Source organism: Larus michahellis, chromosome 3 (assembly GCF_964199755.1).
Source record: "Larus michahellis chromosome 3, bLarMic1.1, whole genome shotgun sequence".
Lineage (NCBI taxonomy): Eukaryota > Metazoa > Chordata > Aves > Charadriiformes > Laridae > Larus > Larus michahellis.
The window spans coordinates 32290385-32307206 of NC_133898.1; the positions used below are offsets into that span (position 1 = coordinate 32290385).

General features: G+C 36.3%; 1 protein-coding gene across 8 annotated transcripts in view; it reads left to right on the forward strand.

The window, feature by feature from the left end:
- The window catches only part of MTA3 (metastasis associated 1 family member 3), a 157091-nt gene that overhangs the window by 61924 nt on the left and 78345 nt on the right, over window positions 1-16822 (forward strand). For all 8 annotated transcript variants that reach the window (XM_074579559.1, XM_074579560.1, XM_074579564.1 and 5 more), the window contains one exon: window positions 12670-12772. In XM_074579559.1, the coding sequence (XP_074435660.1) occupies window positions 12670-12772 (103 nt within the window). The remainder of the gene's footprint in view (window positions 1-12669; window positions 12773-16822) is intronic.

Sequence of the window (16822 nt, forward strand, 5' to 3'; positions counted from 1 at the left end):
TTTCTCATATGCCTGCACTAGTCTTTCTGCCTCATGCATACTATCGTACATGTAATTGTAGCTGTCACACAGTAAAATACATGACAGCTTAACTAAATAAATACAGTCAAAGTGTTGTTATAGATGATAGGGAAGCCAAGCATTTAAAATAACCTTATTGGCCAAATCAGTAATTTTTAAAGTTATGGCTTACTTTTATTTATTCATAGTGTTGTGAATCAGGTGGAAAGACTGGGACAAAGCCAACAAAGGTCACTAATTGTTCCCCTGTCTGTCAAACCTCGATTAAAACTTCTGAAGCAAAGGGTATTTTCTAAATAAACCTAGTAAAGAACTATATCCTGACTGTGTTTAGTCGTGGTATGTAAGTCTAGGGAAACTGTTTGGAATAATTTTCTGACTAAAAAAAACCCAACCAAACCAAAAAATACTAAATTGTATTTTCAAGAAAACGAATAATTTTGAAATAACTATCTTCTATGATTTTGAAAACAATTAGAGAATAAGTCTAATTTGTTGAAATAAATTTTCTGATGTTACATTTGCTTTGTCAAGCAATAAAGAATGAACCTTTTGTATACCAGGACTTGGTAGAAGAGTGCTTTGTTAAGCAATGTAAAATGTTTAAATGTTGAAATTGGCATTTTCAAGAAAACATAGCCCACCAATGTAAGAACAACTGTGCTGAATCAGTTGCTTATCGACGTAGACGATCACATCTCTTATGGCTTCCTAGTTTTCTTAAAACTTGTTTAAAACCTATTAGAAATCCAGTAGACTGTCACCTTGAGCTTCCTTATGTATCTCTATGATCTCTTTGCAGAACTTCAATAAGTATGTGAGGTGTGATTTTTCTTTATAAAAGGCGTGCTGATCTATCTCCAGTATATCTTTGTTGCAGTTTCTACTAATTGGGCTAGTGTAAATGGGAGTCTTGATGATGCTTAGTTGCCTGCATTCTCCCTTTAGCCCATGCACCCCCCGTCACACCCTAGGTAACACAAATGGATTTGAGTTCGCCTGTCACTATTAATAGCTATTGTATCCTTGAGTTCGTGTAGAAATCTTGAAGGTGCTTGTTCAAACTCAAATAACTTGTTAATGTTCGTATTGTGTAATTGTTCTATGAACTCTCCTATAGATGCTTCATTTTGAGGTAGATCTTCTTTTAGGTCTCATGAAGCATGTGAAACTCTCCAGTTTTGGCCAGTCATCAAAAATGCAGAGAATTAATTTGATTTCTCTGCTAACAGTTACCTTGAATTTCTCTTGTTTGCTTCCTTTTAAAACATCACATTGCCAATGTCTCAGATCCTGCCCACAGTCTTTTGCCTTTTATCCTGGGGAAGTGCTGCTTTATCTGTCGGGACTGGAAGTTTAACTCTGATTAAACAAGCACAGAAGTGAGCGGTTGTTTAATCGATGCATCTTTGCTTCAAAGATGATCTTAGGCCAAATTTTTTGTGCTTACTTACAGTCATTTTTCATTAAGAGAAGCTGAAAGGAAAACCTCAAACTGCTGCTTAGCCGCCTTCCCTCCAGCAGTGATGCTGGGTAACTGGGTAACCTTTTTGTGAGTTTTCAGTCATTGCCATTAGCATGCTCAGTTTCAGCTGACTTTCACATAAAGGCTTGAGACAATATGTTGAGCTTGTAGCAAATCTCAGTCTAAAAATAAAGGGAACACCCAAAGATTAGGAAGTGCAAATGCTAATGTTAAGCTAACAGCATTAATACCTACCAAAAAGTCTTTGCTGTAACTGGATTATAATACTGCAATATCAGAAATAGTGTAACATATGCATCGTATGATTCAGTTAACAGAGCAACTACTAACCTTTAAAAATTTTGTTTCTCTCTTGTAAAAACATGGGGTAATTTCTGAGATTTAGCACAAAACCACCAGATAGAAAGTAGATTGTAGAGGGAGTTAAACTCTGAACTGTCTGAAGTTGTTCAGCTGGTTGAAGGGTGTCTTTGGGCATGCGGAGATTCCCAACCGATGTTATCCTGGGCAGCATCACAGTGGTAGCTGTTCACAACTATCAGTGTGCACGTGCTTATCTGAACAGTGGGAAGTGTCTGGTAAGAATGATTTACTGCTAATTAATTGCCTGTGTATGGCAGCAGCTTCTGTCAGCTCATTTAGCTCTGCTCATAGTGCCTCTTGTATGGGTGCTGAGTGCAGAGCAAGTCACGCGGAGCTAGCCATCACCAGCCAAAACGTGGACGTGTCAGAGTGGGAAACATGGTGATGGATGCGTGAAGGGTTAGGGTTGATTTGCGGTTGGTGGGAAATGAGATTTTATCTCCATGCAAAGATACATGGAAGGAGACAAGTGTCAAGCGGTTGACAGGCGTGGTGGGGAATGATTAGGTTTGAAGGCTTATCTAGAGAACTGGCTGCTAGTGTTAAGTATTGCTAGTCCTCATTGGGTGCTGCCACCAGGAATGGCAAACTGTTTGCAAATCCCTGTTTTAATTAGCCTGGAGGGTTGATCTTAGAGTCCCTGCTACAGGGGTGTCTGCGTACTGCTGCATGGAATTTTTCTTGTGCTAATGTCTCTTCCCAGCTGCAATCCCATTCCTAGCCCAGTACTACTTGTCTGTTGTATGTAGGTTTAAAAGGAGGCCACTGTGTCCTGGGGAGTTCTTTATGGAGCAGGAATCTCACACAGTTAGGTACCCTCTGGCTATTTAAAGCAGTATAAAGAGTTTGGAGTTGTCAGGGAAGAGGACTACCCACTTACTAAGACACAGAGAGGAAGAGGAATTAGAGTCTCTGAAATGGAAGAAGCAGCAGCCTGTAGGAAAGACATTCTGTTCAAAGCTTTTTTTTTTTCTTCTTTTTAATAAATAAAATTATAAACTATATTCAAGGTACCTGTAAAAAAAACCAAAAAAACCAACCAACCAAACAAAAAAACCCAGAGTCCCTCTTGCATATCTGAGAAACATCCAGAGAGTGCCTAGAAACAGCACTTGCTGTGCAGTCAGTTCCATTTCTTGAAGGCAAGACATTTTAGAATTAATGGAGTTCAAATAGTTGGGCACTCAATAGGAAGAAGGGGAGCAGTTCAGGAAATTTAAGCTGTAAATTTTGGGTGATGTTCAGAGAACTTGTATCCAAGACTTCTAAAACTTTTCTCTGTGTTGAAAAAGAACAAAGTAATTCCTTCAGAGGTATTTCCTAATGTCTTCTCTGCTTTTTTACTTCTTACTGCAACTCAGTTGTAAGAGCATGTTGTTTTTAATAGACCAGACATTTCAGATAGAAACCATTATACTCGGAGTCCAAGCCTGTTAATGCTTGGGAATATTGGAATTCCAGGATTTTAAGTTTGAAAATTGTTGCGACTAAAGAGAAAAAGAAGAAACTCATCTACATACTGTTTGGATTTTTAACATTATTAAAGTACAGGATGCTTAGACTCAAATGTATTGTATTTTTGTGTTCTTTAAATGTTTCCCATATACACTAAAACTCTGTTTTCATTTAATAAATGAAAAAGATGTTTTAGAATAGTGGAACCCAGCTGTAATTTTATGAGGAGGGATCGGTTTTGTTACTTCATGGTACATAATTCTCCCATTTATTGGAAGAACCACTGCTGAATTTGAAAATGACTTAACGCTAGACAGAGACCTGTAGGAGTTGTTTGAATGGGACAACTGATTCTTTTGTCGAATCTTCTCGATTCTGTGTGCTGGATTATCTCTATGAGTCTTGATGCGGGTGCAGTGATTTCATTCTGTTGTGAGAAGATAAAAATCAGGCAACATGAAATACTTCTAGAATATTCCGTGTTCTAATATTTAAGTATTAAAATTGTAGAGTCGTGCAGTCGTTAGATACTGAAGACAGATAACGTGTGTCTATGAGAAATGTCTGACCGGATAAACAAATATTGTGTCTGTGTCCTATCAATTTTCAGAAAATATGGTCTGTAATTTGTGCTAAGTGATCAGTCTTAAGGCAATTGCTGTATATGAGAACTGGACACGTTAATACAATAGGCAGTTCTTAGAAAATAAAGTTCAGAGAATATTGCCTCTTTTTTCCTGAGTTTCCATATACATGGTATATGCCTAACCTTTCGTTTTTAACTGGCTTGAAGAAATCATGAGGGCTGATTATTTTGAGACCATGCGGTCCTGAAGTAGTTAATGTTTCCTTTGTGATTGGAGCAAAATGCAATTACAAGAATAAATCAGTGGATTTAGTTTAAACCCAGTTGCTTAGGTACAGTCATCAAAGAAAGAATTGCTTTTCCTGTGCACACAGAAGGTGACAACAACAGCAGCTTTAGGCTCTTCAGTGAGCAGTATGTTGGCTTTTGAGAAAAAGATTTTTGTGGAAAAAAACCTGTCAACTATAAAGTACTTTTTTGGGTAGGGTGGAGGAACTCGTTTGTGTAGTAGCTTGTGCATCTTTTTTGTTCTACATACAGCAATTTGCTTATCCATAGTCTGTTGTTTAAAACCAGATTTCGTGTCAGTTGAAGATGACCTTACTGAGATCTAGACAGCAGAAAGCAAAGCTCAAATTCTGGTACCAGAACTGCCTTCAGGAGCAAGTATAAAAGGAAACTTTTATGCCTAACTCGCATTTGCTTCAAGAAGACGCATCTAGAAACCTTGTTAGAAATCTGTTTTCCACCAAGTTCAGTGTGAAATGCATTGAAGCTTAAAAGTTGTCGGAAAATGTAGTAAATTGGCAGCAAAATAACTGATAATTTCAAAAAATCAGTCAGAATATGCCAGAAGCAGAGAGATCTTTGAGGATGATTGGTTCAACAAAAATATGATGGCTTTCTATTTAATGAAGCTTTCAGAAGGAAAGGTGTGATTGTGCTAACCCAGTAAGACTTACCTTTATGGTCAGAGTAGAAGAATGTTGCCTAGACTTGATTCATGTCACCTGAAGATGGATATCTGAAATAGATCAGAGGATGTTTAAGGTTAGATGAGATGAATCTCGACAAAGGTAACACACCAGAAAGAAACTCCTGTTTATGTGTACTCAAATGTATTTTGTTCTCAAATGGAGTTTCTGTTGGTTGGGCTTTTGACTTTGAGTTCACGTGAAAAATTTTACTATATTAGTTCTTAAAGAAAGAGCTGTTTCTTGAGGGTTAGCAAATTTAAGTACGGTAGTCACGTGTCTGATTCGCAGATTATTTTCCTTGTGACTAAGCTCAGTGAAGTAAATTTTTTATAATTAACAGTCAAATGCATGATCATCACAAATAGTAAAATACTTTTTGCAATGTTGTTCATGTCAAACTGTAATAGCCTTTAGTAGGATTATAATAGCCTTTATATCAGTCTTGCCAATCTCTCTGCTAGGGAGCTGAGTTAGTGATTTGTGTCCTGGGCAATTAAATGCATGTTTATACACTTTTATCAGTTTTACTATAAATTAAACAAAGCACATGTAAATGGCCTCTGTGCCTGTTTTTGGTGAAGATTTCATTTGCTTCTGTCTAACCTTGCAGATGCAAGGGAAATCTGTAGCTTAGGGTTGCAGCTGTAGATAGTACAAACGCTCAGTTAGGTATTTGGAAGCTTTGCATTATAAAACAGTGGTTTATGAAGTCTTCTCAGTAATGTTATTTAAAAATATTTGTTGCCTTTCAGTACTATTCATTGAGGTTTTAAGCGCATGTATCATTTTGATTGCAAAAGCAGTTACATGAATTAAGTTGGTTCTTTTCTTATATGCGTATGATACAGTATTCTTACATAATGTGGTAATGGAAATTTCTGAGCTTCAATTCTCAGATCGTTCACAACTATATTAACAGTCAAATGATAAATTAGAACAGTTGGAAATTGTGCTGTTTAGCAATTACATCTTTTAAAAACCGTTCAATGGTTGAGGTGAGTTATTCGGGTTGTTCTGCTTGGAGATTGTTGCAGTATTTTCGTTTGGTTGGGTATTTTTTCCCCTCTCCGTCCCTGCCCTGCATTGTAAAAGCTGTTGTGCTTTTCTCTAGTTTGCTTTATACTTGAAGAGAAGTCAGTTGGAGTTTTAGTCTTCATAACAAGAGAGCCATGATTTCCTGCTGTCTTTAGCTTCTTGAGAAGACTGAGGCATGGTCTCTGCTGCGTTGTTGCTGTAGAACGTTGGGCATGATTGCTGTCGGAAAGATTTCTGTATTAATAATAGCTGTAGAGGCTTGGCTGAGATTGTTCAAATACTAAGAGAGTTCTGTAGCGTAGACAGTCTTATGAAGGGTACAGTTATTTATTGTATGCTGTGTATGTGCTTATTATCCCAAATAATGCATCGCAGTGAGCGCTCAAATCGCCTTTCAGGCAGCAACATCTTAGGGTTTAATTGACTTTCCTCATTTTTTCTACCTCAGTAACTTTGCCTAAATGGACTTATTTTAAGTTCACGTTTTTATTTCCTTTCCTGTTTTACCGAAAGTCTGATATTCTTTTCAAGTTTATTCTGTAGAAGATGAAAAACAAATACCAGATGCAGATGAAATGTTTTTTACACTTGAATAAGTCAAAATACATTTCATCCTAAAGGAAAGGTTCTTCTCTAAATTATGTTGTGTTTAAATTTATGCAAACAAATAGCTGTATTTATCTTCAGAAGACTATAGTCAAAGTGAATTTGCGTGTTCATAACATTAAGTTTATGTAAAAAATATATTGCAGGACTAGAGATTTCATTTTAATTTAGTGTGGTTTTTTTGACGAATACAATATCTGTGCATTGCGGTATCCCTCGTTCCAAAACAAGAATTTTTGATATTGTTAATATTCATATGCGGTATGGTACTGTTATTATTTATACATAGAATAATTTTCACTGTGTTTTCCTGAAAACTGTATTACCTCATGTGTTGTTATTTCAGGAATTCAGAAAAACTGTTGCAATCTTTCTGTATTCATATTGGAATAGATGCCAGACCATTGCACAGTGTCTACCGACCAAAATAATGATGTAAAATGGGGGTGAGGGGCTGAGAATCTTGGTGCAAGTCTCATTGTCTAGGTTTATTCACAGGTATGAAAGGCATACAAGAAGCCAATTCCATAATAAAGGTGAATTTCAGGTATTTTTTCATTGGTTGAATACTTGTCCTCGCCTTTAAACTGAAGATGACCTTGTAGTTTTATGCAATGTATTAATTTAGGTCATTGCCTTTAGAATTGCCATAAAAGCTAAAATGGACGGACTTTCTATTATTTCAGTTCTATAATAGTGGGGATTCTATCTAAATGTGATTTAATATAAAGACTATAAAGTGAGGAGTGGTTTGAATCTAGGACATTATGTCTCCGTGTTCTCCGTTCTGTGGAGGTTCCTTTCTGCATATTGTTCTGCAGGGTTTTAGGAAAGAGGAAGCCTTATTTTTTCCTTTCTCAGTCATTCTTGATGCAGCATTATGGAAAAGTTTGTCATTACTGTGTGGTTACAGTTTAGTTTATTCTAGGCCCAATTGTAATTCTTTCTGTTTATTTCTAGGAATTTAGAACACAATGAATTAAAGCTCTTTTGAGTGCTTTGTGAGGTCTTGTCTTTTGATCATCAGTGGTTGATTTATACGCACTGCAAGGCTGAGCACTGAGAGCGCTCTAAGGTCATTGGAGTTGGTGGCAGTTTTTATTGAAAAGGGATATTTTGAGTGAAGAATGACTGAATTTTTTTTATAGACTAGCGCCTTAGAGGATGGGAGACGATTGGACTATCCGTGTTTTATTGGCATGGAAAATGCTCAGTAGCAGTTTAAATTGCTGTCAACAAATAATGGGCTTGTATCACCCAGTGTCTTTCATTTGTAGTCTCTATACATGTAGTCATTATATAGCCTGTTTTTAATTTCTAGTCTTTATTACATGCATTATGTTCATAAATTGAGTTTTACCATGAGATTTGGGTAAATATACAACTCGTTAGCTGAATGACTAATTGAAATCTTGAATATACATCTATCAGGCAAGCTAAGGGCATTGGGATTGTTCTGCAATTGAAAGGTAAACAGATAATTTTCCTTTTGCCTGCACTTTTAAAATAATATAAGCTTTCTTATATTACTTTTTCAGACAAGTTACTTGCACACAATTTAGTTTTATTTTTTGCAGAGCTGAGTGTAAGTTTTTGAACTTTTTTTCCTGGGTGATTTTTGATAATCAGTACCAGTGAGAATGATAAATCATTAAAAAAAAAAAAAAAAGGATTATAAGAATTCTATGTCTGCAGAGCTTTTATAGTGGGAAGGGTTGTGATGTGATATCTGTTAGTTAAGACCAACAGTGTGGTGCTGTTTTTTCTCATTGCAAATGAGAGAAACCGTTTGCAGACAGGCAGTCTAAATAGCAGCATGAGAAGGTGGTTCATGAATTGAAGCCTCATTTTCAGTGATTAGTTGCCTATTTTTACAATGTTATATGGCACGTGAAGCTGTGTTCAAAAAGACATTTAGGATTACCTGCAGTGAGTATGCTGCCCGGCAGTTCTGACAAAAATCTGCTAAATGCTGTATCTACTAAATCTGATCCCAGATTTCAATAACATTGAATTGCAATTGCTGAACTGGACTAAGGGAGGCTAAGAACTGGTATCTCTTCTGCATTCTTGCAGTGTAGCTAAGAGATATTCCTGTTTCACAGGTATAAAAGTGAATCACAAAGATGACTATAATAAATTTGCTTCTTACATAAGTGCCAGGCTTTAAGAATATAAGCATCCACAAATGCCTTTAGGTTTATGTGATTAGATATCTAGTGAGTCTGGGTAATTAATGCGTGAGTCAAAACTCCTGGCTGATTTCAAGGGATTGTATCAAGCCCTGAATTAATTTCCATAGCAGAAGGAACTCTGTGGCACAAACTACTGGTCTGGTGTCCAACTACTGTCCGTGGAGATATGTCTGCCTTCTTTCTATGACCAAAATATTGCAACTACAGATTTTCTGTCCCATGTGATTAAGGATCCAGCAGCTGGTATCTCTGTTTTGCGTATCATGAAAGATGGATTCACTCAAAGCTGAGCACTGCAGGTGTTTAGTTTGCATGTTTGGATTGAAGTGACTGCTGAATTACTTTTTGAGAAGGAGAATTAAAAGGTATTTTGAAAAATAATGCAAATTATGCAAAATACAAAAATAAGACATTGTGCCTGACAAGTGGCATCTCCAAAAATGGTCCTCCTGGCTATTTTTCAGTCAGGTACTTCATCAGCTGTTTGTCATTGAAAGTGGAACTGGCATTGTGTCCCTGAAAGCCATGTTAAAAAAAACCCAACTTTTATATATTTCGTATTTCAGTTTCTTAAAAGGATACAGTATTGCAGCATTGTTATGTATCGGTAACATTAAGAGAATTGCACTCTAAGAAAAAGTTCATATTGCAAGTTATTTTCTTTTAATTGGGTTATGTTAGAAGAAGAACATAGTGAATCTAATGTACTAATTACCTTGGGGGTATTTATCTGCAGGAAGTGAAGTCTAAAAGACTAAATAAATGTTTAATTTCTTCTAGTTCATTTTAATTGCATTCAGTTAAAAGTTGCATTTGGTTTACTTTTGTTTTGTAAAATTTTTCTTACAGTTATTTTCTGAAGTGCAGATCATGCTTTCCTTTGTTTAAAACGACTAACTGAAATGCAGAACTTTTTTTTTTTTTTTTTAAGAAAAAAAACCAAACCATTTTGCTTCTTATTAAAAGAGAACCATGAGAAGCAAGGCACTGAATGATTGGTGGGGAGAAAACTGGCCATATTTACGTCCATCTACTAATGTTTTCCAGTAAAATTAATGTTCAGGGTTAGATTGGCTATAATAAAATAATAAGCAGCGCTCAAAATAAATTGGATGCACTGGTATGTCTTACCAGCCATTCAAAAAAATAACCTTCTCAGAAGCTGTAATTGGTATGTTGGTGGTGGTGAGGGAAAGCAACACTTGTAAAACAGAACCTGAGAACCTTCTCAGATGCAACACTGAAAATGTTAAAAGTTGAACTCTTCCATTCTGTTTGTATATTGGAGTTTGCGGTGTAAGGAATGAATATTGTGGCAACTTTGATACCTGTTCAGTTTGAGTGTCTTATAGTTCTGTGTCAAATTCAACAATATAAAAGATGAATGTAGAGGTGTTAACAGAAATTGCATCGTCGCTTTAAAGGGGTCTGCTAGGTTAAAAATCCTATAGTGTAACGTGCAGGCATGATTAACTAAGAGCAGACAGCTCAAGGAAGACAGCTCAATTTTTTTTATAATTAGTATTTTGAAAGAAGACCTCTGGAAAGAAGACCTGTTTATCTTATGTGATCCTCCTATACTGATTCTTCCAGCACATTCAAAGGAAGTAAACAAAACTTTTATTCCTGAAATCAACTTTTCAAAGATTTCTACAGCACCACTTGACTGCCTTCATGATTTCATCTGTTTAGATTACTTTACTTCCTGTTTCAGTGATAGTATCCTGCCATTTAAGTGGAAAATGAGGAATGGAGCGGGTTTTTTGTAAGTGCAATTCGGCAGATACAACAGATCTCCTGGAAACCTCTCTGTCTGCTATTGTTGCAGCAATATTTAATATTGTAAATATTACATTATATGTGCTTGGAATCTTTTGGTATAGATATTTCATTGATCATATCCTGTTTATATCTACTGCCATTACAAAATACTGTTTGGCAATATTTCAGATTTACCTTTATCAACAACTACCACAACATTTTGTAGTAGCAATTGTTTATTTACTTCTACTTGAAGTAAGAAGTGTAGTATTGTAATTTTTTTCGTCTTTTTGCAAACTTGATTCAAGACAGTGACATGTTTTGGTTGAATACTTGTGCTGTGCTTGTATGATGCTTTCCCTTTGTGAGAAGTATGCCCTGCCTGAATATTGGGTTTTGTCATACTTCTACAATTCTGATCTCCAGGATATGATGTCCTGAAACAGTTAACTAACATTAAAGATATTTAAAAATTATGTATTAACAGATTGAAGTGCTCAGAGATTATTTATAAAATGTAGAACCTCACCCACAATGTGTCTGTCACAGATGGAAAAAATGAATGTATTGACAAGTGTGTAGTCCATTGAATAAGTTTATAGACCTAAAATCTTACCCAAGATTGCCAGAAATGAAGTTTGTTTCTAGTACTGGATGTGAACTATCTTAAACAGAAGCATAAGTCCCGTTATGCAGGCAATTCTTTATTGCCTGGGTACCAAAATAAAGTAATTTACTTTGTGTTTATGAGAATGCAACTGTGAAATTCGTTCCTGAAACATTAGCCAGACAACATGGTGAAGTTTTAACTTGTGTATTTGGTAGGGATAAATATATATCACGTTCTCATTTCCTTCTAGAACGAATGTGCTAGAAAAACTTGCCATATATGATCAGATTTCAGAAAAGCCAGTGCTTAGCTTGCAGTCCGCTTACAGACTCTTAGGTGTACGGGTTAGTTCATGTCTTGATGATACTATGCATGTTTAGACTGGCTGTTTTCATTGTCATAAGAAGCAACACAGACTAAAGTGATCTGTGTGCTCAGAGAGGAGCCTACGCAGCCTAGATTTTCAAAGGAAATGGAACAGCTGTATTTGAGAACAGGTTTTTATTCTTGTCGTAACTCATAAAAGTACTGGCATCCGACTGAACATTGGAGTTTTTCACATGTTCTGTGAAGGAAGAACATGCTCTTATTCTGAAAAGGAAAGACAGTGATTATAATTTTGCTCTTGTCATCTGTTGTGGCCCCAAATGTGTTGGCCACATCCCATAGGTAAATCTTCTCATACTAGTAGAATTTGTTGCCTGCCTAACCAGCCTCTGCAGTGTTTCTCATTCTGCAGTAGAAGTTATCAGTGTAGTAGTCAAGCCAAGATTTAGGCTTCCCTATGAACGTGAATCATTGTTGCCTCATCACACTTCACTGTTCTTCCAAGCCCTACAAATGCCATGCTCTTTTGATAATGAATACAGGGCAAATTATACAGGGAATTATCAAAATACAGGGTATTAGCAAAAAAACCCACCACCATTGTTTCAACTGCGTGCATGTACACAAATTGCTCTGTTCAGACAAATGGAGTTGGGAAGTCATGATGTAGTATATACTAACTTTCTTGTGCTGTAGCCTTATACGTTATTTTATAAGAGGATATAACTAGTCAACATACACAGCAATTTTAATACTGTGATTTGTGTTAACAATACAGATAATTTAGTGGCTGAGAGCAAGAGGTGAAAAAAATAATTAAATGAAGGTGACTTCACTTTTTCATAATGATTTTTGGTTTGGGGGCATAGAGTGCAAGTTGGATAGAATTTAATTGTTAAATCTGGTTAAGTGTAAAATTAATTTTAATATGGCTTGAGTGAAACAGTAGCTTTGATATCGTTTAAGTAATTTAAAGAAACCACTGGTTACTTAGGTTCTGGTTTCAAGTTTATAATCATATTTTCTTTCATATTACCTCCTAAGAATGCCTCCTTAAATTGAAATGCTGATGCTAAGGGAAGATACTTATTTTACTGCATTATGGAATTTAAGAGGATAACTGCTGATTTTTAAATACTGTGTGTGTGTTTAAAAATGTACAATGTCTCTTTTAAACATAGTACAAGAAATACATAGAGAAAAACATTGTGAGTAATAAGTGTTTTGTCCCATCTACCTTTTGACAGGAGAATTAGATGACAGAGAACAGGCAAAGCTGGAAGTAAAAGTATGGGATCCAGATAGCCCCCTTACTGACCGTCAGATTGACCAGTTTTTAGTTGTAGCACGGTAAGATTAAAATCCTCTAATAAAAAAAATTCCTTTTCCTTTTCCTACTGACTATTTATTCCCCTATATCGTGTTACTCAACTTGTTTGCCATTTTGTGAGCCCTTCTCTTTCCCACAGTTAGCTAAAAGAGAAAATCAAACCATAATCTTCCGCATATTTATTGAAGCTACCAATACAGAAGAGAGAAAAAGAAAGTGAGTTTTGGAAGAATGCTACACTTCCTGTATTTCAGGTTATAGTAGAATTTGGTACTTTAAATGTAGACATCAATCTGTTTTCCCCTCAGAGTAAATGAAACAGGATTTCAGTGTTAATATTTCAGTCTTGTATTATAGTACTTGGAATTTCGTAGTGTAACATAAAGTTAAGAGTAGAAATAAAGAAAATGTTAACAAATGAAATGGATGCAGAACTTGCACTATTTGCATGTAAGCTGAATAATACGCAGTGCAATTATTTTGTATGAATGTTGAAATAAAGGTTTTGAAGTGATGCATTTCATTAGCAAAAAAACCGTGGTCCGTTCAATTTTATAAATTAACATATGATTATGCAGATTTCTGAGAGGAACATCAAAGCCCTTGAATTCAGAAATACCTATAAAAATAATCTCTCTAAAAAAAGAACTTTCAAAACTGTAGATTTCTTACTGAAGGCCAACTCGACACTCATAAGATACAGCATGTTTTGCCTGTCTTGTAATTCATACTCACAAATATAGAACAAAGGTACTTTCTAATGATGACAGAGAACTTTTAATCACAGATAATGTAGTGATTTTGTCCCGAATCACTCCATCTCCTGTATTTTCTGTAACCTGGTTGCAGAGCGTAGTCTCAAATCTTCTTAAGCAAATACTCTTTTTACGTTGTTTCCAATTTCTGTTCTTTATTCTTTCTCCATTTTGAACAAAGTGTTTCAGGAAGGAAATAGAGAAGTTGCTTTGTATTTTCAAGCTTCTGTGTATGGTGAAATGGGTAGTCGATTTATTGTTTTACAGTTCAGTGCTTATCCACCAGGGTTTCTTCTTTCTCCTCCACTTTGTAGCACTGTATCCTCTCTATACAGTAGTAAAAATTGCCTGCCCCGTTGAGTTTCCAAGCAAGCCAGAGGGGTATAGGTGTGAACATGCATCGGTTCAGAAGATCACAATGCCTGGTAGATGCTCCATAGAACAGAACCCAGAAAACAGAACTACTTCTGTCAGCAGCAATATAATACTTGGATATGTATGACCATTATGGGGAACATTAAGAATACAATCTGTGAGAAGATTACGTGTGTTTTTGAAGAGTTCATTCATTCCCTTCACAACCCTCCACTCTCCATTTTGCAGTCACTCTGGGGAGCTGAAGTAGTATACTGTGAAGCCGAAAATGTTCCCAGAGGAGTGCGAAACGGTCTGCTGGGAAGTGACAGAAATAAATGACAGAATAAATGAAACTTTTGGGGAAAAACATTCTTCTCTCTTTACCCCCTTATTTAAGACATCCTGTGCAATGCTGTGGCCTGACCAAGGTTGCATTTGCTTAGAAATTGATAAATCTCTGTAAAAAAAGCTTTCTGTTACGGAGGGAATGGGTCTTGGTCAATAGCTGACTAATTGTAGCTATCCAAGATCTTGTGGTAGGCAATCATTAATGACCATTGTGTAACACCAGTCAGGTGTAACTCAGATACCAGTTTATTGATGTTCTTCCACAAAACTCCATTCATCTTTGTAAGCTGCTTTTGAACTGACAGAAACTATTTCCAAGGTCCTGTATACCTGTATTCACAGTCTGCAAGATCACATTTCTGTTGCATTAGCTGCTTCCGAGACAGATTTTCATCAGTTTCTGGAGAAACAATTCTCCTCCTATGATAATTGTGGCAGCTTTAAATTAGTTATGTTGTGTGCTTGCATTTAAAGGCTTTCATTGTAGTGGACTATTAAAAGCTGCTTGAGTAACAGTGGAGTTGGTATTATTATCATCTGTTAAACTCTGCTTACAGACTCAGGAGATATTTCTGCTGTGGCCTAGCTGCAGTTCACTGGGCATTGGCTGTGCCTGCTGGGTTTCCAGTGAGAATGGTATTTCTCTGGTCCCTGGAAGTTATGTTTAGTTTTGCAAATTCGAAATTCTGACAGTAAGAACTTTTTTTCGAAATGCTTTCCTATATGTGATTTTCGTTAAGTGTGTGTATGCTGTCTGTATTTGAAATTTGAAAAGCATTTCCACAGGATCCTTTTTAACATGGTGCATCAAAGGCATCAAGTATTTCATCTCAGTTTTTTCAGTCAGCTCTGGCGGAAGGAAGAGTTGCTTTTGTCTTGTAGGCTTTAGCTTTTTCAAGCAAACAAGCACGCTTTGTTGGTTCTCTAGAAGGTGTTTAAACACTCTTTTTTTTTTTTCTATTTGTATTACCCATTTGCAAGAACATTTATATTTGGCCTAGGACATGTGGCTTTCCCAGTCTTACAAGGTTTGTTTACTGTCTCAGGAACAAGAGGCCTTTTTTCTAGGTTAATATGCTTGGTCGGTCTGCGCCTGCCACTAAGCTCTAGTATGCAATAATCTGCGGGATGTAAAGGTAAAAGAATATGCCTATTCCATCCAGAAATAGGAGGTAGCAGTGCCAGAAAAATCTATGGGGTTTTTGAACAAAGTGTAAGGGTACTTCAGCGGAAAGTTCGTTAACCTTGAGCTCCCTAAGTAGTCTTGCTTGACTGTGGATTTACAAATCTTGAAAGTACCTTGTTGCTACTACTGAAGCATAATTTGGGCAAGGGCCTCTTGCTTGAACTAGCACAAGCATCTGTTAGGAGAACCTCAGGCATCAGACTAATGTATTCTGGTTTTGAGTTGTTTCTTAGGTAACACGCTGTCATTTGTACTCTGGCAATGAGAATTCCAACACCATTTTCTACTCCATTCAAATAAGATACAGCTTCGTCAACCAATTTGTATTCTGTCATATGTGTTATTGGCAACTGTTCTTTTGTGTCTCCTAGCTTCAAAGAACTCTGAGAAGCTGTGACAGCAGTTTGTATCTGTTCATGTTGGCAAATAGTACAATACCGTAGAAGTGGATCAGTAGAATTGAAATGTTTGGTGCTGAGGACCTAGCATCCACACTATGCACATTTTGAGCAGTTTTATTTTTAGTCTAACTCTGATCTGGTCCTGTGGACTAAATATCTATGAGTATGTGGAACTACTGTTTAACTTAACAGAAATCCAGTTTGTATGCTACAAGATACCTTTTGGTGTTGGTTGAAGCGCAGTAGATAAAGATGCTGGGGACAGTTGCTTTGAAACTTGATTCCTGGTTTGAACTAAAACACTGATATGGTTACACCCTGTTTTCTCGAGTCATCAGCCTCTACCATTCCTAATACAAAGGAATATTTATTTTCCTTTTGAGATCTCATGCTCTCTTTCCAACTCTATTCCAAGTTGCATAGTATTAGGAAATAGAAACTTTCCTAGTGTGTGTATAATAGTCCTGGGTTGTTTTTTTTTTTAATTTGTCATGGAGTCAAAAATGGTCCTGACCAGATTCAAGTGTGGTAGGAGTTGGGGGCTCCATTCGGGACAGATGCTGAGAGCTGTAGACCTGACCCGGTTTTTTTTCATTTTCATTCTGTCTGCTAATTTGATCTATAATTGATTACATGATAAGTTTTTGGTACATTCTGGTTCCGTTTATGTACTTCATGATGCAGTGAAACAGTTAGCAGCTTAGTCCTTTTATTCTGCTTCATCCAACTAGATTATCAACATAGTCTTCTGGAAGGAATATATCTCTAAATCAGGCTACTTTCCAGACGTTTGTGGTCCCAGCTTATTTCCAACTGCAAGAGAGTTTTGAAGACTAATTAAAATAACCTTAAAGCATTGCATCTCTACCTTAAAATTTTGTTCTTTAATTACTTTGAAATTAAAATGGCAGTGCATACCTCTGGCTAACGTAACATATTTCTCTTCATTTGAATGCCTGCTTATTTTTTGATGTAAAATCACAGAAGAATGGAAAATTACGTGTTAGTCATTTTGAATTAGAG